The sequence below is a fragment of the Balaenoptera physalus genome, assembly GCF_965194825.1.
Source record: "Balaenoptera physalus genome assembly, chromosome: 2".
Classification (NCBI taxonomy): domain Eukaryota; kingdom Metazoa; phylum Chordata; class Mammalia; order Artiodactyla; family Balaenopteridae; genus Balaenoptera; species Balaenoptera physalus.
In genome coordinates, this window is record NC_138883.1 from 176,020,944 (window position 1) to 176,044,908 (window position 23,965).

General features: G+C 39.7%; 1 protein-coding gene across 7 annotated transcripts in view; it reads left to right on the top strand.

The window, feature by feature from the left end:
- CACNB2 (calcium voltage-gated channel auxiliary subunit beta 2) overlaps nucleotides 1-23,965 on the top strand; it is a 410,393-nt gene that overhangs the window by 338,138 nt on the left and 48,290 nt on the right. For all 7 annotated transcript variants that reach the window (XM_082452853.1, XM_082452855.1, XM_082452854.1 and 4 more), the window contains 2 exons: nucleotides 20,904-21,026; nucleotides 22,924-23,060. In XM_082452853.1, the coding sequence (XP_082308979.1) occupies nucleotides 20,904-21,026; nucleotides 22,924-23,060 (260 nt within the window). The remainder of the gene's footprint in view (nucleotides 1-20,903; nucleotides 21,027-22,923; nucleotides 23,061-23,965) is intronic.

The window sequence follows — 23,965 nt, forward strand, 5'->3', positions numbered from 1 at the left end:
AATAATGGGTCCTCTTGTTTCGTTCTCTCCTTCTTTGCTTTACTCTGGTCCCTCACCTCTGTTCCCTGGAATTGCTCTCCTTTATAAACACTTAGCCTCAGCTCCTCCTTCCTGGGGAACTGAGAGGTTATCTAATGGGTTAAATAAGACCTATTATTTATTCAGTGGATTTTTACAGGCATTAAAAACAATGTGGAAAGACAACAGCTTTTGAAGTGAAAAAAACCAGTTACAAAATTGTACGTTTAATATGATAGTACTTTTGTTTTTTAAAAAGCTTTTATATAATCTCTAAAAAGTTAGTTATGTGATTGAATTATAGATGACATTTACTTTCTTTGGTTTACTGTTTTGCAGTTAAGTTTTTTAGAGCGAAAATTCAGTTTTGTATTTTTTTGGTAAGAATTTCAACTGGGAAATAGAAACAAATGTAAAAGCCCTAAGGAAGGAACACTGAATTTAAATTGAGTTATCATAAATATGAATTAGTGAAACTTTATGAGAAGTTACGAAATAAGTAAACTTTACAGTATTTCCATGGGATATTGGGACATATAATAGGATCTCAGGGAAAATTTAAGAATGAGTAGAAATAAATGAAAATGAAAGTGTTACAGAAGAGGCTGTGGTCTGTCTTGATGGCAGTACAGTGGCTGTAAGAACATGTGCTTTTGTAGCCAACAAATACCTAGATTTGAATCCTGGATCCTCACTTACTAGACTCATGACTATAAGGTTTTTATGGAGACTAAAAGAGACCTTTAAGCCCAATTTCTTCTATGTAGTAAGTACTCAATGAATTCAGGCAATTATTAATTATTATGGTCTGATAATATTTGAGAAAATAAGTCTGTTTACCAAGCTAAGCCATATCTTTCTACTGCCACATATATGCTCAAGTAAATCAAAGTTGATACTTCTTCATTTGCACCCAAGAGCCAACTGCTTTCTCTGAAACCTTGACTCACAGAAAGCCATCAGGAAGTTGGATATATCCCCTGACTTGCTTGAAAATGTCTTGAGCCTTTGAGGTGCCTTTAGTAAAGACCTTTAGAGTAATTACAAGTGCTAAAGTAATTAAACCAGGAGGCATTAGACGGGGGTGTCTCTAATGCCTTGGTAACCAACGTAAGCACACCAAAACCTAAGCCAGAGCCTAACACCTCTGAGTGCAGGCTCTGCCAGAAAATAAAATTTAAGAACACTCAATCACAAACAGCCAACAAGGTTTTCCCAAACAAGGCAACCACTAAAGCTGTAGCCAACCAAATAATTTCCTTGCTTTGCTTCTCTGTCTTCTCTCTAAAAGCCTTTCCCTTAGCTTCCATTGGTGGAGTGCCCCTAATCACTTTTGATTTGGTGCTACCTGATCTGATTCGACGTTTGCTCAAATAAAAACTTGGAAAATTTTGATGTGCTTCAGTTTCTCTTGTGACACAGGTTACTGTCAGAGTTTAATAGTAGGTGTTCAGATGATAACTTTGCATCTAAAAACACAACTCAGTCAATAGTCAGCATTTGTCATGATTAGAAAAATGTTCATCCGTTAAGCTGACTTCTGCCCACCTTCAGTAGGAACCCGTAGGACTCTGTTCTGCCCTCTCCAGCACAGTGCTGCAGTCGGCCACAAAGCTTTACTTTGGAGAGTCTTACAACAGTGAAGTCCGGGTAGCAACAAACATTTTCAAAGTTTCTAGAGAGTGATCAAACCGGGTCTCATGTTTAGAACTTGGCACCCACAGCTCTCTGAACTGATTTATTCCCTGCCAAAACATTTGGTTTCGGTCCTAGAGATTCTCTGCTCTGTTGTGGGTTGTTTTTTCTTCTTCTTCTCTGTTGAAGTGAAGCAAAAGCACAAAACAGGGTTACATAACTTTTGATCCCTAGAACTGTGTGGCCTTAGCTAAAATCACAGCTGTTGGAGTGAAGAAGAAAGTGAAGATTGCAGGATGAAAACAAAATATAACATGTCTCTCCTTGTTTGTCAGCCTGTACTTTGTAAAGGCTTTCCTTGCATTTGTTTAGAATGCTTCTTTGGAAATTCTTTGTAGTGTATAATTTTCTAAATCAGTACAGAATAGACATTTTTATAACAGTTTAAATGCAAGGACCAGGAGCTGGCCAGGCACTCGGACAGGCCTGGCAAGCGCAGCAGTGCTGAAGTGTAGTTTCCAGAGACCTTCAAGATGGCAGAGGAGTAAGACGAGGAGATCAACTTCCTCCCCACAAATATGTCAGAAATACATCTACATGTGGAACAACTCCTACAGAATACCTACTGAACACTGGCAGAAGACCTCAGACTTCCCAAAAGGCAAGAAACTCCCCATGTACCTGGCCATGTGGCTGACAGGGTCTTCGTGCTCCGGCCAGGTGTCAGGCCTGAGCCTGCGAGGTGGCAGAGCTGAGTTTGGGACATTGGACCACCAGAAACCTCCCAGCTCCACATAATATCAAATGGCGAAAGCTCTCCCAGAGATCTCCATCTCAACACTAAGACCCAGCTCCACTCAATGACCAGCAGGGTCCAGTGCTGGACACCCCATGCCAAACAACTAGCAAGACAGGAACACAACCCCACCCATTAGCAGAGAGGCTGCCTAAAATCATAATAAGTTCACAGACACCCCAAAACACACCACTGGAGGCGGTCCTGGCCACCAGAAAGACAAGATCCAGCCTCATCCACCAGAACACAGGCACCAGTCCCCTCCACCAGGAAGCCTACACAACCCACTGACCCAACCTTACCCACTGGGGGCAGACACCAGAAACAACAGGAACAACGGACCTGCAGCCTGCGAAAAGGAGACCCCAAACACGGTAAGTTAAGCAAAATGAGAAGACAGAGAAATATGCAGCAGATGAAGGAGCAAGGTAAAAACCTACCAGACCAAACAAATGAAGAGGAAATAGGCAGTCTACCTGAAAAAGAATTCAGAGTAATGATAGTAAAGATGATCCAAAATCTTGGAAATAGAATGGAGAAAATACAAGAAATGTTTAACAAGGACCTAGAAGAACTAAAGAGCAAACAAACAATGATGAACAACACAATAAATGAAATTAAAAATTCTCTAGAAGGAATCAATAGCAGAATAACTGAGGCAGAAGAACGGATAAGTGACCTGGAAGATAAAATAGTGGAAATAACTACCACAGAGCAGAATAAAGAAAGAAGTATGAAAAGAATTGAGGAAAGTCTCAGAGACCTCTGGGACAACATTAAATGCACCAACATTCGAATTATAGGGGTCCCAGAAGAAGAAGAGGAAAAAAAAGGCAGTGAGAAAATATTTGAAGAGATTATAGTTGAAAACTTCCCTAATATGGGAAAGGAAATAGTCAAGTCCAGGAAGTGCAGAGAGTCCCATACAGGATAAATCCAAGGAGAAACACGCCAAGACACATATTAATCAAACTATCAAAAATTAAATACAAAGAAAAAATATTAAAAACAGCAAGGGAAAAACAACAAATAACATACAAAGGAATACCCATAAGGTTAACACCTGATCTTTCAGGATAAACTCTGCAAGCCAGAAGGCAGTGGCAGGACATATTTAAAGTGATGAAGGAAGAAAAACCAACAACCAAGATTACCCAACAAGGCAAGCCAGAAGGGAGTGGCAGGAGATATTTAAAGTGATGAAGGAGAAAAACCTACAACCAAGATTACTCTACCCAGCAAGGATCTCATTCAGATTTGACGGAGAAATTAAAACCTTTACAGACAAACAAAAGCTAAGAGAATTCAGCACCACCAAACCAGCTTTACAACAAATGCTAAAGGAACTTCTCTAGGCAGGAAACACAAGAGAAGGAAAAGACCTACAATAACAATCCCAAAACAATTAAAATGGTAATAGGAACATACATATTGATAACTACCTTAAATGTAAATGGATTAAATGCTCCAATCAAAAGACATAGACTGGCTGAATGGATCCCAAAACAAGACCCATATCTATGCTGTCTACAAGAGACCCACTTCAGACCTAGAGACATATACAGGCTGAAAGTAAGGGGATGGAAGAAGGTATTCCATGCAAATGTAAACCAGAAGAAAACTGGAGTAGCAATTCTCCTATCAGACAAAATAGACTTTAAAATAAAGACTATTACAAGAGACAAAGAAGGACACTACATAATGATCAAGGGATCAATCCAAGAAGAAGATATAACAATTGTAAATATTTATGCACCCAACAAAGGAGCACCTCAATACATAAGGCAAATACTAACAGCCATAAAAGGGGAAATCAACAGTAACACAATAACAGTAGGGGACTTCAACACCCCACTTTCACCAATGGACAGATCATCCAAAATGAAAATGAATAAAGAAACACAAGCTTTAAATGATACATTAAACAAGATGGACTTAATTGATATTTATAGGACATTCCATCCAAAAACAACAGATTACACTTTCTTCTCCAGTGCGCACGGAACATTCTCCAGGATAGATCACATCTTGGGTCACAAATCAAGCCTTGGTAAATTTAAGAAAATTGAAATCATATCAAGTATCTTTTCCGACCACAACACTCTGAGACTAGATAGCCATTACAGGAAAAAGTCTGTAAAAAATACAGACATATGGAGGCCAAACAATACACTACTAAATAACCAAGAGATCACTGAAGAAATCAAAGAGGAAATCAAAAAATACCTAGAAACAAATGACAGTGAAAACATAATGACCCAAAACCTATGGGATGCAGCAAAAGCAGTTGTAAGAGGGACGTTTACAGCAGAACTATCCTACCTCAAGAAACAAGAAACATCTCAAAGAAACAACCTAACCTTACATCTAAAGCAATTAGAGAAACAAGAAAAAACCCCCACAAAGTTAGCAGAATGAAAGAAATCATAAAGATCAAATCAGAAATAAATGAAAAAGAAATGAAGGAAACAATAGCAAAGATCAATAAAACTAAAAGCTGGTTCTTTGAGAAGATAAACAAAATTGATAAACCATTAGGTCAACTCATCAAGAAAAAAAGGGAGAAGACTCAAATCAATAGAATTAGAAATGAAAAAGAAGAAGAAACAACTGACACTGCAGAAATACAAAGGATCATGAGAGATTACTACAAGCAACTATATGCCAATAAAATGGACAACCTGGAAGACATGAACAAATTATTAGAAAAGCACAACCTTCTGAGACTGAACCAGGAAGAAATAGAAAATATAAACAGACCAATCACAAGCACTGAAATTGAAACTGTGATTAAAAATCTTCCAACAAACAAAAGCCCAGGACCAGATGGCTTCACAGGCGAATTCTATCAAACATTTAGAGAAGAGCTAACACCTGTCCTTCTCAAACTCTTCCAAAATATAGCAGAGGGAGGAACACTCCTAAACTCGTTCTACTAGGCCACCATCACCCTGATACCAAAACCAGACAAAGATGTCACAAAAAAAGAAAACTACAAGCCAATATCTCTGATGAACATAGATGCGAAAATCCTCAACAAAATACTAGCAAACAGAATCCAACAGCACACTAAAAGGATCATACACCATGATCAAGTGGGGTTTATCCCAGGAATGCAAGGATTCTTCAATATACGCAAATCAATCAATGTGATACACTATATTAAAAAATTGAAGGATAAAAACCATATGATAATCTCAATAGATGCAGAAAAAGCTTTTGACAAAATTCAACACCCATTTATGATAAAAACCCTCCAGAAAGTAGGCGTAGAGGGAACTTACCTCAACATAATAAAGGCCATGTATGACAAACCCACAGCCAACATCTTTCTCAATGGTGAAAAACTGAAACCATTTCCTCTAAGATCAGGAACAAGACAAGGTTGTCCACTCTCACCACTATTATTCAACATAGTTTTGGAAGTTTTAGCCACAGCAATCATAGAAGAAAAAGAAATAAGAGGAATTCAAATGGGAAAAGAAGACATAAAACCATCACTGTTTGCAGATGACATGATACTATACACAGAGAATCCTAAAGATGCTACCAGAAAACTACTAAAGCTAATCAACGAATTTGGTAAAGTAGCAGGATAAAAAATTAATGCACAGAAATATCTTGCATTCCTATACACTAATGATGAAAAATCTAAAAGTGAAATTAAGGAAACACTCCCATTTACCATTGCAGCAAAAAGAATAAAATACGTAGGAATAAACCTACATAAGGAGACAAAAGACCTGTATGCAGAAAACTATAAGACACTGATGAAAGAAATTAAAGATGATACAGTTGGAGAGATATACCATGTTCTTGGATTGGAAGAATCAACATTGTGACAATGACTATACTGCCCAAAGCAATCTACAGATTCAATGCAATCCCTCTCAAACTACCAATGGCATTTTTCACAGAACTAGGACAAAAAATTTAATTTGTATGGAAACACAAAAGACCCCGAATAGCCAAAGCAATCTTGAGAAGGAAAAACAGAGCTGGAGGAATCAGGCTCCCAGACTTCAGACTATACTACAAAGCTACAGTAATCAAGACAGTATGGTACTGGCACAAAAACAGAAATATAGATCAATGGAACAGGATAGAAAGCCCAGAGATAAACCCACACACATATGGTCACCTTATCTTTGATAAAGGAAGCAAGAATATACAGTGGAGAAAAGTCAGCCTCTTCAATAAGTGGTGCCGGGAAAACTGGACAGCTACATGTAAAAGAATGAAATTAGAACACTCCCTAACACCATACACAAAAATAAACTCAAAATGGATTAAAGACCTAAATGTAAGGCCAGACACTATAAAACTCTTAGAGGAAAACATAGGCAGAACACTCTATGACATAAATCACAGCAAGATCATTTTTGACCCACCTCCTAGAGAAATGGAAATAAAAACAAAAATAAACAAATGGGACCTAGTGAAACTTAAAAACTTTTGCACACGAAAGGAAACCATAAACAAGACGAAGAGACAACCCTCTGAATGGGAGAAAATATTTGCAAATGAACCAACTGGCAAAGGATTAACCTCCAAAATTTACAAGCAGCTCATGCAACTCAATATCAAAAAAACAAACAACCCAATGCCAAAATGGGCAAAAGACCTAAATAGACATTTCTCCAAAGAAGATATACAGATTGACAACAAACACATGAAAGAATGCTCAACACCACTAATCATTAGAGAAATGCAAATCAAAACTACAATGAGGTATCACCTCACACCAGTCAGAATGGCCATCATCAAAAAATCTACAAACAATAAATGCTGGAGAGGGTGTGGAGAAAAGGGAACCCTCTTGCACTGTTGGTGGGAATGTAAATTGATACAGCCACTATGGAGAACAGTATGGAGGTTCTTTAGAAAACTAAAAATAGAACTACCATATGACCCAGCAATTCCACTACTGGGCATATACCCTGAGAAAACCATAATTCAGAAAGAGTCATGTACCACAATGTTCATTGCAGCTCTATTTACAATAGCCAGGACATGGAAGCAACCTAAGTGTCCGTCGACATATGAATGGATAAAGAAGATGTGGCACATATATACAATGGGATATTACTCAGCCATAAAAAGAAACGAAATTGAGTTATTTGTAGTGAGGTGGATGGACCTAGAGTCTGTCCTACAGAGTGAAGTAAATCAGAAAGAGAAAGACAAATACTGTATGCTAACACGTATATATGGAATCTAAAAAAAAAAATGATTCTGAAGGCATTAGGGGCAGGACAGGAATAAAGACGCAGATGTAGAGAATGGACTTGAGGACATGGGGAGGGGGAAGGGTAAGCTGGGACGAAGTGAGGGAGTAGCATGGACATATATACACTACCAAATGTAAAATAGATAGCTAGTGGGAAGCAGCCGCATAGCACAGGGAGATCAGCTCAGTGCTTTGTGACCACCTAGAGGGGTGGGAGGGAGACGCAAGAGGGAGGGGATATGGGAATGTATGTATATGTATAGCTGATTCACTTTGTTATACAGCAGAAACTAACACACCATTGTAAAGCAATTATACTCCAACAAAGATGTTTTAAAAATAAATAAATAAATAAATGCAATGCAGTAGTTTGGAAGGGATACCACTGTTGGTTCCTCTTAATTCTTTCATTCCTATCCTTGTCGTGGAACAAAGGTACTGAGCAGAACCATGATGGCGACACATAAAACCACTTGGACTTAGAGGTTCTGGGTGTTGCTGAGCTGTCCGTTGTGGACTGAGGTGCTTCATAGAATGTTGTGCTTGGTCCCTGTTGAGATGGTCCTACATCACCACGCTTTTTATTTTGTTTTTTAAATTTTTGCACTTTCAGAAAAATAGAACTAGTATGAAGTAGGGAAAACCAGCTAAGAAATGGGACAGCTATGTGTGTGAAATCTAACAGATAAGCAAAGAGAAAGAATGGAAATGTGAGGTTGTTATTCAGGACTTGGAAGCAGCAGCTGCACAAAAGATGTAGCCAAACAATAGCCAAAGAGAGTAAACACGCATGTTTGAACTCAGCCACCTCTTAGCTGAAGTTGTTTGGTCTGGTGTAGACACAAGCTCCCTGACTAGCGTCTCACTGGGCTTAAGGAAGGAAACCCTGTATCCTGTAGCATCCTGTCCTTTGAAGTGTCCAATGCTGGATTTTAAACAAAATAGATGGTAAGTAAACATATGTTAGAAAAAAGGAGTGAATTTTTATTGACTTGACATTTTCCTAATTTTCTCTGAAACATTTATAGGAATTTTGGATAAAGAAATAATCTTTGGTTACGAATGACTTTGATATCAAAATAATATAGATTAAACCTGTGTTTTTCATTAGCAATATAGACCCATCATATTGATTTGGTGAAGGTAACTATTTTAGTCTACTTGGGCTGCCATAACAAAATGCCATAGTCTGTGTGGCTTCAACAGCAGAAGTTGATGCTCTCACAGTTCTGACCACAGTCTGTTTCTGGTGAGGGAGCGTTTCTGGTGAGGCCTCTCTCCTTGGCTTGTAGGTGGCCGCCTTCTCCCTGCATCTTCACATGGACTTTCCTCTGTGTGCGCCCAGAGAGACGTCTCTGGTGTCTCCTCTTCCTCTTCTAAGGATACCAATCCCATTGGATTAAGGCCACACCCCTATGACCTTCTCTAATCAAACACTGAGTCCATAACAACAACTGAAGAAGAAAACACATCTGGGCTTTGGGGTTTTTTGTTTTGTTTTGTTTTTACAACACGCCTAAAGTAAAAATTGCTTGCCCCTGAATTATACCATTAGCTCCTAAATAACCTGAGAACTACTGTTATCCTGCTTGGTAAGACTAATCAATAGTAAAATTAAATATAAACAGTTCTGTTCTTCTTAAGAGGCTGACTTGATTGAAAACGACTTCACCTTTCTTCTAAGGCAAGGAGACAGATATTCATAACCCAGAATAAATAAAATCAAGCACGTTCTCGCCGTATTGGTTTCTTTCCCAGTGGCCTGGAAGAGTTGCAGTGCCTTTTGAAGACACTGCTCTGGGGAGAGACAGCTCCACCGGGGAAATGAACTCAGTACGCTCTTGCTGAAAGAGAACGCTCTGCTAACGCTAAATGATAGCAGGCTGCACCAAAATCTCAGATAGTGTCTCTCTTCTTCGTATAGGGTTTCTCCTTTGATAAATTTTTCCATGGATACTTGCTTTTCCTGGTGACTGGTAATTAATCCTTTATAAACCTTAGTTGAAGACCTCAGATCCCAAGTGAAGAATTCTCTGATAAACAAACTGAAAGGGTGCTATGTTTCTCTCTACACAGATAGATAGATCTATATGTCATTATTATTCTAATCTTCACCTTGCATGTTGATTCTGTAACTTTGAGTACTACCTTGATTTCAGCATTCATAAATGTTGTATTTCAATTCAGCTTTTTAGGGTCGGTATAATATTTTTTAAATTACCAGTATTCACTCCCCAAAACACTTTTGCAAGAGCTTATCTACTTTTTAATCATCTACTGAAAAAGAAAAAAAACCAAACAAACAGATATGCCTTATCTTTTTGCTTCACACATAAATTTAACTTATATGGAGACTGTAAGTCATTTCAGTAGCCTTTAGGATGATACTATTTCAAATTTTGTTTTAAATATTTGCTCCTTTGCTTGATTCTTAATTAATATAGCTAGTTTCAATTTCATAAATATATATGTACACTTGCACTTACATATATGCATATTAATCATATAAAACAAAATCCTGATGAGATCAACCTTACTACAGTAATAACTCAGCCATTTGATTTTTATGGGCCCTGGAGCCATGGTAACAGAACTTTGCCTAGAGCAGGTGCTGGATAAGCTCCTGATAATTGAGTCCTCTAACAGAAAGGAATCAATCCCTTAATTGAGTCCTTTAACAGTTATTAATGTATACCTAGCACTGCGGTAAAGGCTTGGAGGCTGACATAAAAAGTAAATAGGAGTATAAATCATTTACCTGAAAAGGGTTATAACCTAGTTGAGAGATCAATCAGGAAAGTAGGTTAAAATGCTCCCAAATATATAGACTCTATTTGTATCAAAATATATAGTGTAATAGGCATTTCTATGAAATTGCCGTAGAAGAATCAAAGCAAGATGGGAAAAGGTAGTTTGAAGGCCATGATCTTTTAAAGCTGAAGGATGATGGCTTTAACTCCGTTACCTCTGTGATGATGCCCCTGACATTCTCACATGGCATGGCTAGCTTACTATAAATCCATGACCTTGACTCTCAAGTGGGCCTTTAATACTGCCAGGCAATCCCACCATACTTCCCTTGTTCATTTAATCTTCCGCACTCGTGGGTGACTGTCTTGAGTTCGTTCCTCCCTTCTCAGCCTCTAATACCTTCTTCCCTGTCTTTACTCCCACCTTCCTGTTCCACTGAGAAGGTGGACATTCCATCACCTCCATAGCTGGTATCTGCCCTTGTTCATGCTGCCTCCTTGCCTCCGTCTAAGGCCACGTCCTCTGCTTAAACACTGGATCCCACTGTCTCGTCTGCCAAAGCGGAAACGTTGCTCTAGCAGTTCTATCCACTGGCTCATACACCATCGTGTTTTTTTCCTCTCTACTCATTCCCATCAGCTTCGATTTTTGTTATTTCTCCTACCTTTTTTCTAATTAATTTATTTTTATTTATTTTATTTTTGGCTGCGTTGGGTCTTCATTGCTGTGCATGGGCTTTCTCTAGTTGTGGCGAGTGGGGGCTACTCTTCATGATGCGCAGGCTTCTCACTGCGGTGGCTTCTCTTGTTGCGGAGCATGGGCTCTAGGCATGTGGGCTTCAGTAGTTGCGGCACACGGGCTCAGTAGTTGTGGCATGTGGGCTCAGTAGTTGTGGCTCATGGGCTCTAGAGCGCAGGCTCAGTAGTTGTGGCCCACGGGCTTAGTTGCTCTGCGGCATGTGGGATCTTCCTGGACCAGGGATCGAACCCGTGTTCCCTGCATTGGCAGGAGGATTCTTAACCACTGTGCCACCAGGGAAGCCTATTTCCCCTACTTTAAATGAAAAAAATCTTGACTCACTTCTCCTACCACCCATCACATTTCTTCCTTCCCTATATAGCAAAATTCCTTAAAAGAATGGTCTATACTTAACCGTATCCAATTCCTCTCCTTTTAATCTCTTTTAACTCCAATATGACTTTCATCCCCAGCAAGCAGCTGAATGGGCTCTTGTCAACAGCGACCTCTAGGTTGTGAAATCCACATGGCACGTGTCAGGCCTCATCGTACTTGACCCATTAGCAGTATCTGATACAGCTGGCCACTTCCTGCTCCTTGAGACACTTCCTGGAAACCAAGGTCTTAGCCATCATTCTTTTTTAGCTCTTTTGTAGCTGAGGCTCTTTTGTAGTTGGAGTGCCACCACGTACGTTGATCTCCTCTGCAGTATCATCCAGACTCATGCCTCTAAATGTCACCAGCATGCCTAAGACTTACTACTTTATATTTTTTCAATTTTTTTATTCTTTGGCCACTCCATGTGGCATGTGGGATCTTAGTTGCCTGACCAGGGATCGAACCCGTGCCCCCTGCAGTGGAAGTGCAGTCTTAACCACTGAACTGCCAGGAAAGTCCCTGACACCTTATAGCTTTAGCCCAGATCTTTCTGTCAAACTTTCAGACCTTGAGCCCTCTTCCAAATTCTACTTGGATGTTTCATACGATCTCAAACTTTACATGTTCAAAACATGTAACATTTTTGTGTAATCTATAAAAATATTAGACCGCTGTGTTGTATGCTTGAAACTACTATATCGTAAGTCAACCATACTTCAATTTAAAAGAAATGTAAAATTTTTTATTTTTGCCTTCTGAGCACTGTAGCCCTCTTCCCGCCCCCACCCCATATCACTTGATGGGTACATCATCCTTCTAATCACTCAGACCCAGAACATTTGGCATCGTCGTTCACTCTCTTTCACGCCCTTATCAAATCTATCAGCAAATTTGGTTGACTCTGCTTTGAAAATGTATGCAGAATTGGACCATTTATTTTTTCCACCTCCATTGCTGTCACCCTGATTTAACCATCATCATCTCTCCACTTGGGTCACTGTAAGCATCTCCAGCTGATTCCCCTGTTTCCACTTCAAAGTCCCCAAAGCCTCTTTTCAGTTCAACAGCCATCATAGCCCTTTGAACATGTCAGACCCATCACTCCTCTGCTGGAAACCCTCCAGTGAGTTCTCATCTCACTTAGAACAAAAGCCACAAGTCCTGACTCTGACCTACAAAGCCAGGCATCACCTGAGAGCTCTGACCTCATCTTTTGTTCCTTTCTCTGGTCCCCTCCACTCAGCCATTCTGACCTCCTTGTCCTCTCCCAGCCCTTCTGGCCTGCTCCCGCGCTGGGGCCTCTGCACTGGCTCTTCCCTCTGCCCGGAGTTCAGGCACCTGCATTCCCTCACCTCTTCATGCTTTTGTCCAAATGTTACCTCCTCAAGGCAAACTACCTCCACTCCCATGTGAAACTGTCCCTGCCCTGTCATCTGACACTGTGGCTTTCCTTACCTTGTTTTTCTTTTTCTTTTTCCACAGAATTTGTCACCTCCTAACATGTTATATACTTTGTTTATTATGTCTATTACTTATGATATGTCTCTCCTGTCTAGAATTAAGCTCTTAGAGGGCAGGGAATTTTAGTTTCTTTTGGTCACTGATGTAGCCCAACGGTCCAAAACAGTACCTGAAACATAAATGATGGATGGATGGATGGATGGATGAAGAGATCATTAAGAACTCAAAAGAGGCTTTCCCTAAACACCCCATTTCACATTGCCAATCCATCCTTCACTTGTGGTTCCTCTCTACTCACAAAACTTTGTTTTACTTTATTCATTATTGGAAATTATCAATTATCTTACTTATGATATCTCCTCTACTAGAATATAAGTTAAGCTGTGTGAGCATAAGAACTTGAGATAGTAAGCATGTACTTAATAAATATTCATTAAGTGAATCCATTCTAGACAAGAAATTTGAGTTTCTCAAATCAGTTAACTGCCTATATAAATTTTATCTTATGACAAATCTGTGATTATTTGCTTATTCAGTCTGATTCAGTGTTCAGTTAGCAGGATACATAATTGGTTGTTACATTCTTTTTATCACTGTGGTTTTCTTTGGTTTACTATTAAAGAATTCTCAGACTACCCTTCATACTTTATAATAAATTAAGCAAAGATTTTCAAAAAGTTCAATGATTGGCAAGTATTAATATGTAATAAATAAAGCAGATAGCTCTGACCTTATTCCTGAAAGTACCTCACCCTCTCTTTGTCTGAGTATTTCCATTGTAAGACTCAATGGCTATACTCCCATTTGAGTCATTTAAAATCATAGAAAAGCATAGCAAGTTTTATAGGAAATTATTGTGTACAAGAAAATGGATCAAAATCTCATTAGATTTTTAAGCTCTCTTTTCTGTAGTCTCTTATAATAGGAACCTGGCTCATTTAAATTCTTTACATTTTTCTTTCAGTTTCTTTAAGAAAATACTATAAGTTGGGAGTAGTTAATATTTAAGACAATCCATTGTAGACATTAAAACAAATTATGGATTTTCCTTGTATGTTATTAGCTATTAATGGTCTCCAAATGAAAATGGAAAAACATACTTTGCTATTCAGCATAATAAAATGCATCTGTATTAAGAAATGAAGAAATCGATGCATGAAAATTCAAGTAGCTATTAATCATGATCAGAATTCTATTTTTATTCTTATTTGAGTGAATTTCATTTTGCTTTTTAACAGTAAGTATTCCATCATTCATTAGCACATTTTTAATAAATGAAAGGTAAACATTTGTTGTATCCATTAAGATGATTAGCTTCCCTCTTAACTCATTAAGTCGTTGTTTAGGAAGAAAACTCAAGAGTGCCATGAATTTGTGATAATTTGTCTTATCTTACTTCATGACCAGAAATTTTGGGGTTTTGTTTTGTTTCGCTTTTGAGATTCCACATATAAGTGAGATCAGACAGTGTTCGTCTTTCTCTTATTTCACTTAGCATGATCCTCTCAAAGTCCATCCATGTTTTTGCAAATGGCAGGATTTCCTTCTTTCTCATGGCTGAATAATATTCGTGTGTGTGTGTGTGTGTGTGTGTGTATCTCACATCTTCTTTATCCGTTCATCTGTTGGTGGACACTTAGGGTGTTTCCCTGTCTTGACTATTGTAAATGACACTGCTGTGAACATGGGGTCTAGATATCGCTTTAGCATAGTGTTTTTGTTTCCTTTGGATATATGCCCAGAAGTGGAATTGATGGATCCAAAGAGATCTTCTTAAGTTAATTATCTCCTACTTACAATTATTGTTTTCTGACGCCTTAGGTCTAGTGATTGTAGAAGATTGTGAGAAAATAAAGATGGTTCCTGCTATAAACTTCAAACGTATCTCTGACAGGAGCCTATGAGCTTCCATAGGCCAGGCCTCCATGGTGCTGATGGAACTTCTTTGGGTTGTGAGAAATAGCAAGTCATGTGGCCCCAGAGCTGTCCACAAGCATCCCCCCGAACTTTCCAGATGGGCTCCCCTGCACGTCTGTTAATGACAGGCCCAGATATCCATCTCTAGGCAGAGTAGAGCAACTGGCAGCGTGGTGAGAGTCAGAATGGGGGCTAGAGGGCCTGAGTCAGAGCAGAAACATCAGGAGAGTTTGGGAGGGTTCAGTGGACATTGCTGGGCAAGACTATAGTGGTGCTGGAGTCGGAAGGAGGAGGGAGATGAGGAAAGCAGGGGGTTTGCATCCTCAGCAGCCTCCTGCTGTATTTGTAACTAAGTGCAGTCGTCCATCAAACGAGGTCCATCCTGAGAACCATAAACCAAGAGTCATAAACTGACTAAGCCAACTTGGAATGTTCCCAAAATAACTCTCAGGCTACTTAAAAATCCTTAAAGTTAGCCCACGAAACATTTCACCGTAAGGAACTTGGAGTGACTTTTTCGTACCTTTTTAGGACTGTAGTAGCTGAGGGCTTTAATTCTCCCAATGCAGCGTCCTTGGTGGCACTTTTAGAAACTATGAAACCACGTGTATTTTACTATCTCAGTCCTCTTTGAATGAAAGAGAGCTTTACGTATTGTGAAGAAGAGACGTGAAAAAAGAAAAGTCACATCTAAATAAATAAAAATCATGATTTCATATTGTTATTATTTACTGGACCACAAACTGATTGAAGGGCAAAGATACAGCAATACCTGACCTTTATAATGAATGCCTGGAGTTCTAACATGTGACACTGCTCGTCGAATGTTTTACATTTTAAAAAATGGACTAAATTAGGCTACAAGGCAGACTTAGGCCTACATTTTTCCCTTTTTTTGGTACCAAACAATTTGTAGCATTCTGTAAATTATTACTTTCCAGCATTCACAAATTTCACACAGACATCTAAATGCTCAAAAATTGCCATCCATGTAGCCCTTTGAATGAAAAGCAGGCGAGGACTGCAGAAGGAACTCAGGCTTTCAGATGAGATAGTTGGATTTGAAGATCACCTCCATTGCTTGTGGCCCTGGAGAAGTTTTTCTGAAACTCAGTTTCCTCATCTGGGAGGAATGGTTGTTGCCGGGATTAAATTAAATGCAAAAATCTGTGCATAATACACAGCACGGCACTTCGCAGACATCCAAAGTAGTAGCTTTTATCATTTCATCGTAAATCGTGCCATGTCCAAGACAAAGAAGGACCTGGAAGAGGAGAGTAAGGACATCTTTACACCTGTGTCACTCACTCATTGCCTTATTCTGAAATGTTATTTGAAAACAGACTGCAGACACCAGGGTGAAATGACACAGCCTTAGAGTTTTTAAAGCACTTTGGCATTACTGTCCAGATAACGAGATGCTCCTCTTCTATAAGTTGGTATTTATTGGCACTTTAGTCTACAAGCTAAGTGGCAGCGAATGTTTATTCTGTGTCAAAAGGTAGACTACCAAGTACAGGTAGGTGGTTTACCAACCACCCTGAGGCTACGTAGCGTATACTGGATGGGAGGTACCAGAAAAGGCAGAGAACCAATCTGTTCCCTTTTTCGTTGGCACAGGAGAGGGAGAAGCAAAGGCTGATAGAATTGTGTGCCTCTCCATCACATATCCGGTCCTCCACAGCTACAAGACAAGTTAGCCAGGAACCCAGGTAGAAGGAGAGAGCAAAATAGACTCCGGCTAGGGCACTGGCCTGAGAATAAAGTTCCCAGGATATGAAGGGGATCGACTGAAAAGAAAGACAGTGGAATTAAGGGGGTCATATTGTCTCCTCGGTATCCTAATGATTCTGTAGAGTCGGATGAATCTAAATCTGAATCTGAATTTGGATTTAAGTACCATTCACAATAGTCAGTCCTGATGGGACCCTGCCTAGGGCTGCGAGCCATCTTTATATTTACATTTTCTGCCTTTCTTCCCCTCCAGCCATGATCAAGCCTTTCAGACAAACCTGGGAAGCCCTGGAGTTTTAGAGGGTGGACAAAGGACCCCTCGAAGGGGGGGGACCTATGACCTGGGGCAGAACCCGCTGCTTGGGGCTCGCAGTTACTTTCAGTCCTGGGGTCTGGACCAACTTCGCTTCCCTCAGTGCCCAGAACACCTTCTGGGTCCCAGTACGTGTTAGAGCTCTGGTCAGTCACCACGGTCCACTCTGACCCGGTGTTCCCGTGAGGCCTCTGTAAGGACCCAAGGTTTCTGGGCTCTTATTTGTTCTTGCTCCTCAGGACTTTGCTTTATCTTAATAAGGGAGCAAAAAAAGAGAGTAAATGGCCACTGGCCTCAAAAAATAAATGCCCCCGAGCATCCATGAGAGTCACCAATTGTTAGGATGGACGACATGAGAGGGAAGTGGTCCCAGGGCCCTGATTAGAGAAGTGATACTGGAAAACCAAAACAGTACGGCAGGCTTCCAGACCGAAAGTGAGCCAGTGAGGGGCAGCCGGGGGGGCAGAGCCCTGAATGACGGCAGGAGGAAGTCCTATGAAGACCTTGAGCATATACTGAGTCGGCCAAAAATGCAGATGTCAACTTAAATCAGGATACGTTTGATGAAAAATAGTTTCATGGGCTTAAAAATTCAAAGAGTCTGTAAGGGATGTTCCCTTGGGACTTCAGGTTGGTTTCAAAGAAAAAGAAGCCTCTGTGTCTAAGGGCTAGCAAAGAAAATCAGAACTAGACAGATCGGACACAGCAAGCAGAGAGGGTCCTATACGCAGCATGAATATGGGAAACCTTACCGTTTCTCATACCTGAGAGAATGTGAAAGGGTCCATGCTGGAGAGAATTCTTGGCTATATCTTGAATATGAGAGTGGTTTAGCATGCATCCCGTGGCAGGCATTAACCTGTGTTAACTAGTTTGGTGTGAGGTGGGTTGCAGTGCAGAGCACAGGGGAAACCACTGGTTCTGAGCCTTAATAGATGAGTGACTATTGGGAAACATTCATGTACGTATGGTCGTTCTTTTAGTCTAGAGAAAATGCTCGTGTGCTGAGCTCCCTCTATGTACCAAACAGTAGTCTAGCCTTGGAAACACCCTCCGTGAGATTAAAGGAATCTGTTCAGACTACGCTCCCTGTAAATGAATCAACATTCAAATCCAGGTTCATCTAAAACCCTCTGTTCTTGAAGCCACATGAGTGGAATTGATGTAGATGATATCTTCCATATCATAGATGTGCTGCTTAAGCTAGATGGAGCTGAAGTGAGTTCAGTGAATCAAAAATGACGTTGTCGATTGATCCCCTTTGGCCAGCATCCTGCCTCTTTCTCTCAAGCTGATAAGCCTTCTTATCTTCCCTCCACTCTGTCTATTCTCCATTCTGAGTTAGAAATATAGTTCCTGAAGTAAAGACATTGAGGGACGGGGTTCTGCTTTCTTCTCTCCTACCCGTACGCTCTGTAAAGCTGATTCCTGTATGAAGCTCCTTGTCTAATGGGAGCATGGTTGATGATAGGAGGTGAGCCAAGAAGGGAATTCCACATTCTGAATTGAAGTCTTAATCTAAGAACACAAAATCATTATCTGTGGCCCCGCTTATTATAGGCTAACCTTTACCACCCCTTTATTTCTTTTTTCTCACTGTTCCCTCTTCCTACTCCAGTGTCTGAAAAGTTGGTCTTTGGATAAAAGACAAGAGATTTTCGTGGGATCCTCTGTAGAGTTGTGCATTTAAAATTTATGTCTTCCAGTGGTAAATATATATATATATAGGCTACACTTAAACTCTGTATCTTTTTAAAATTTTTTAAAAGGTCCCTGAGAGAGACGAGAGATCATGTCAAAAAAAAAAATCTTGGATTTATATTTTTGGGATCAGAAACTTTCTTGAATAATGGATCAATATACTCAAGAAAATGCTATTTCTAGTAGTAAAACTGAGTCTGATTAAGACTGCATCTTATGGAAAAAGGCACCAACATATACTGCTGGTTGCAGTTTAAAATGGCACAGCCCATCTGGACAGTAGTTTGGAACAGAATTTTAAAAGGTCTTGATAACCCATGGCTTGCTCATGCTACCTCTGGGAATGTGTCCCAAGGAAAGAATTCTAAATAGAAAGAGCCTTTTCATACAGAGATTTTTCAAAGCAGAATATTTATCATAGTGAAAAAAGTTTTAAACCCAGATGTCAAAAAAAAAGTGTCAAATGGTTGAGGTAATTTTCTTAATGGTAGATTTTTTTTTTAATTTATTTATGCCTGTGTTGGGTCTTCGTTTCTGCGCGAGGGCTTTCTCTAGTTGCGGCAAGCGGGGGCCACTCTTCATCGCAGTGCGCGGGCCTCTCACTATCACGGCCTCTCTTGTTGCGGGGCACAGGCTCCAGACGCGCAGGCTCAGTAATTGTGGCTCACGGGCCCAGCTGCTCCACGGCATGTGGGAATCTTCCCAGACCAGGGCCCGAACCCGTGTCCCCTGCACTGGCAGGCAGATTCTCAACCACTGCGCCACCAGGGAAGCCCCAATGGTAGATTTTTAAAAGTCTGTCATCTGTTAAAACCAGATGCGTGATAAGTGGCTCCGCCCTCTCTTCAAAGTATCCCCTCAGTTATTTTTGTTTAAAATAGAGAATGATGCCCTAAAAAAAATAAATAAAAATTTAAAAATTAAATAAATAAAAATAAAAAAGTGTATCACCTGAAAAACTACTATGTTAAGAATTGGGTAAAAATTGGGTAAGAATTGGGTAAAATATTATGATTATAGCTATGGGAATCAAAAATTTTTTTTTAATTTCAGGAAAAAATGGAAATACTATCACACTATCAAGAATTGTGTTTCAGTGGTAGAACTATAGGCAACTTTTATTTCTATTTTTTTAAGTTTTGTATTTCCATGTGAGGAGCAGCCCCTCTTATATTTTTAATTAAACAGCGTAAGGGATGCCAAGAATTGCATTTCATGTCTTCAGTCCACTTCCTGTCTACTGTGCCCATGTCTAGAACCTGGTCCTGCTTTCCCACTCTGCATAGTGTGCATGGATCTGAGTAACTCCGTGGCTCTTATGAGCTCAGTCCTCAACCCAGACAGTAGTCAGCTAGAATGGATTAACTCTGAAGATTCCAAAGTGAAGATGGGTTCTTTCTGTTCTAATTCCCTCTTGTCCTTCGTGAGCAGTCCCGATGAAGAGCTCTTTGAATAGGAAGAACCTGCTCAGAAGAAATCCACTTGCCCACAATGCGAAAGAAACACAATGCCAGTTAGAGCAATACCTCTGTTTTCACTGTTTCTGAGTTTGCCTGTTTTTTCACCTTGTGATTAAACAGGTGTTGCCTAGATAGAGGACAAATATGTATGTGTATATTTGCAAAGCATCAAATAATGAAGGATAGCTTAATGAATGTTATCATCTTTAGTGGCTGAGTGAACTCAAGGAGGAAAAATAATAGAATAAAAGGTCATTGCTTTCATGATGGCCAGCAGCCATGAATATAGTGTTTGTAGTCATAAGATATATTCCGTGGTTCTTTCTTCATCCAAAACATTGTACCTTTTGGAATTATGCCATTTATTATTAATTAGAGAACATGTTTGGGGTGGAGATGGCAGTGGCTAAGTCTTTTTCACTGAAACACAAGAACTGGGCATTTCAATTCTGTGTATTTCTCCTGATTTCCATTTGCTACAAGCTATTATGTTGTAAACTCATATTTCAGTAGTTCATCTTCACCTTCATTACTTGTAATGCTTTCAAAGAGCACAGCGGCCTTTTTCTAGTTAGGAAATGGGTAGTATAGCTGAGTGCTTGAAGGTTTGTAAATACTAATAAGCTGTTTTGTGATAAAGAACCAAAGTTGGGAAAAGCAACAACAGTGACAACAGTTATTCAGTGTATGTTTGTACTTTGAGGGGGAAAGAGAGGGAATGCTGTTTTTTCTTTTTTTTAATTTTTTTCTCCCTTCCTTTTCCCATTTTAGACAAAGCCCGTTGCATTTGCAGTCCGGACAAATGTCAGCTACAGTGCAGCCCATGAAGACGACGTCCCGGTGCCAGGCATGGCCATCTCATTCGAAGCAAAAGATTTTCTGCATGTTAAGGAAGTAAGGAGAATAATTGGAATTTCTATCCACATGAATTTTTTACCTTGAAGCATCATTTCTTACTTCTCATTGCTGTGAAATAGCATGGCGTGTAGCTGCGGTTGGATAACATACACATGAAATCAGTGCCTCTCAAGCTTTTCTAATATAAATATAACCTTTTTAAAGAAGAAAAAAGTCACAGGCCTCTTGGAATAACCTCAAGGCTCCCCTGGGCTCTGTGACCCAGAAATTGAGAACCACTGGAGTAGACGATCCTTTTTTTATACGTAACCTGTACTTTTTGTGTTAATGTTTAACCTTGACCGTGTGTCATTTTCCCCTCGTGTCCCAAGTTTAACCATCTGGGGAGGGTTTAATAATAGTATCTAGAATTCATGATCTCTCCTCTCTGCTAGCAGGGTCTAAACTCAGGCCACTTTTGCCCATTCTCCTTCTTTGGTGGTAAATTTCTGCAGGGGAAGGGGAAATGGATGCACTCAGAGCCAACAAGGCAAGAAACAGATATCAGGAACATCCCTTTTCCACCATGCCAAAGCCTCCACTGTTTGTTAACAGTGACTCAATCTGTAAATTGGAAAAATTCACTCTTAATTAAGGTTTATTTTGAGTCAACATTTATCAAATGCCTGCTTTGCAGAACACTGTATGAAATGGCCAGAAATTCCCCTTACATGATGTTCTAGGTGTGTGAGTATGAGGTTTTCTTGAACCTGCAGGAATTTACAATTGGGGCACTTCCATCTGGGGGACAGTCTCTCCTAGGGAGCATTTGTAAAAAAATTTTTTACGGTTCTAAGGATTTTTTTAAAAATTTTATTGAAGTATAGTTGATTTACAATGTTGTGTTAATTTCTTCCGTACAGCGAAGTGATTCCATTATACACATATATATATTCTTTGTAATATTCTTGGAGAGGGAGTAGGGGAGGGAAGGAATGGGAGTTTGGGATTAGCAGGGGCAAACTATCATATATAGGATGGAGCATATGTCGGTTTAACTGCTCAGGCACTAAAGGCTGTAAGCAAGAGGTGATAACCGCCAATGAAAAGAGACAAGAGAATGTAGAGCCTGCCATTTCTTTAACTTTTCAAAAGAGCTGTTATTTCTATTTGGCCAGGAAGGGGAGACAGCAAAAAATTTCTGAAGTATGGCATGCCTAGAATCTCACTTTACAACAGGAAGTTAGATGAATCCAGGCTCTCATCCCCAAGGGCTGATGCTTAGAGAAGAAGGAAAAGAAAAACAGAGTGGATATTCTTCTTTGAAATGTTCGAGAACAGGCTTGAAAAATACTATTCAGCCGAGGGACATCAAACCGTATCCTAAAGATTTAGGATAGGTATTCCAGGCACAAGAGAGAAATTGCCAACATCCACATAAGTGGAGAAGTCATTTGTGAACGCCGGACTGTGGTCATTATAAACCTGTTTGCACAAAGGTAAATTTTGCTCTGACATCAAATATTTCATGTCGATGTCAATATTTATCACTCGCTCTTAATACTTCTAATTAATCTGATTATATAAGAGGAAGACCTCTGCTACGCTCCCTAGTTCCTGCTAGTCTCTTGTCAGGAAGACCTGTTAATCTTTGAACAAGAAGAGTTTATCCTACTCGTGGTGCCAGCAGCTGCAGTGGAATTCAGGAAAGTCTCAAGGCCAGGAAAGTGAAGGCAGAGTCAAGCGGGAGATGTGGATTATTGAGCTCTCGGAAAATACTTTGCTCTTAGCCTACTCAACATATGAACAGGGTTTCTTGACTTGAGATATTTGAGTTCACTGTAATTGCCATAATACTTATCTCCAGTGAAAATGGTTAATGGGGAAGAAAAAGGATGTGAAGATTTGTTTAACTTCTGTGCACTGATTTTAACAATTTTGATTTTCCGTTTAGAAATTTAACAATGACTGGTGGATAGGGCGATTGGTTAAAGAAGGCTGTGAAATCGGATTCATTCCAAGCCCAGTCAAGCTAGAAAATATGAGGCTACAGCATGAACAGAGAGCCAAGCAAGGGAAATTCTACTCCAGGTAGGAGAAAAATATCAAGTGTTTGTGTCAGAGTTCAGACTGTACTATCATTCGTGTACTGTCAGTTGCTGTATTCTACAATCTTTATTATGTGTTAAAAAGCAGACTGGTGAGAGCATCACAAATCCTGCATTTAAAAAACTTCATCCAGCCTCTCATTTTCATCCCCTTCTGGAGAGAGTCAAATTAAGTATTATCATGAATGAAAAGAGCTAAGGTCATAGAGTATTAAATTCAGGCTTCAGTGCAGAGGAAATTCTGAAGTTTAATCTTTTGCTGAAAATACTCTGGCATCGAGCAATCCTGGTGACTAATCCCAATGTCCACAGCTGCCTGGCATGGCCGAAAGACGTTTCAGAAATGACCATCTCAGATTTCAGCAAAGAGCAGCTCTCGTGGTCTTTTAATTTCATTTTCACTTAAGAAACTCAATTTTCAGTACTACCCACTGCTCAGCACTTAAAGGGAAACTTAGTAAATTGTCATTGCAGATAGCAATTAGATGAGTTATGTAGTAGGCTGGGGCCAAATGATTTTTTTCCTGGGATTCTTGAGGCTGTTTGCCCCTCACTAGAATCATTAGAAGGGCTCCTCAAATATGGAGTGAATTTTAAATTGAGCCCCCTGCAGACAAGTCCAAGAACATGGTTTGCTTTTCCCTGTGAAAGGATGTGTTACTGGCAAGTCTTATCTTTAATGTGAGTAGCTAGCCTTCTGTTTTCTGAAGCTTACATTTTATTTTTTTCCATAGTAATGCAAAATCCTTTGTCAATGACCATATATCAGTGTTAGCAAGAATTTTTCCAAGTGCCCACAAACAAGTCAAATAGAAGATGCTTTGTGGTTTGGAACACCCATCTTCATTCACTAGTATTTTATAACTCTCAGGCTCTTTTAGTTCAGGT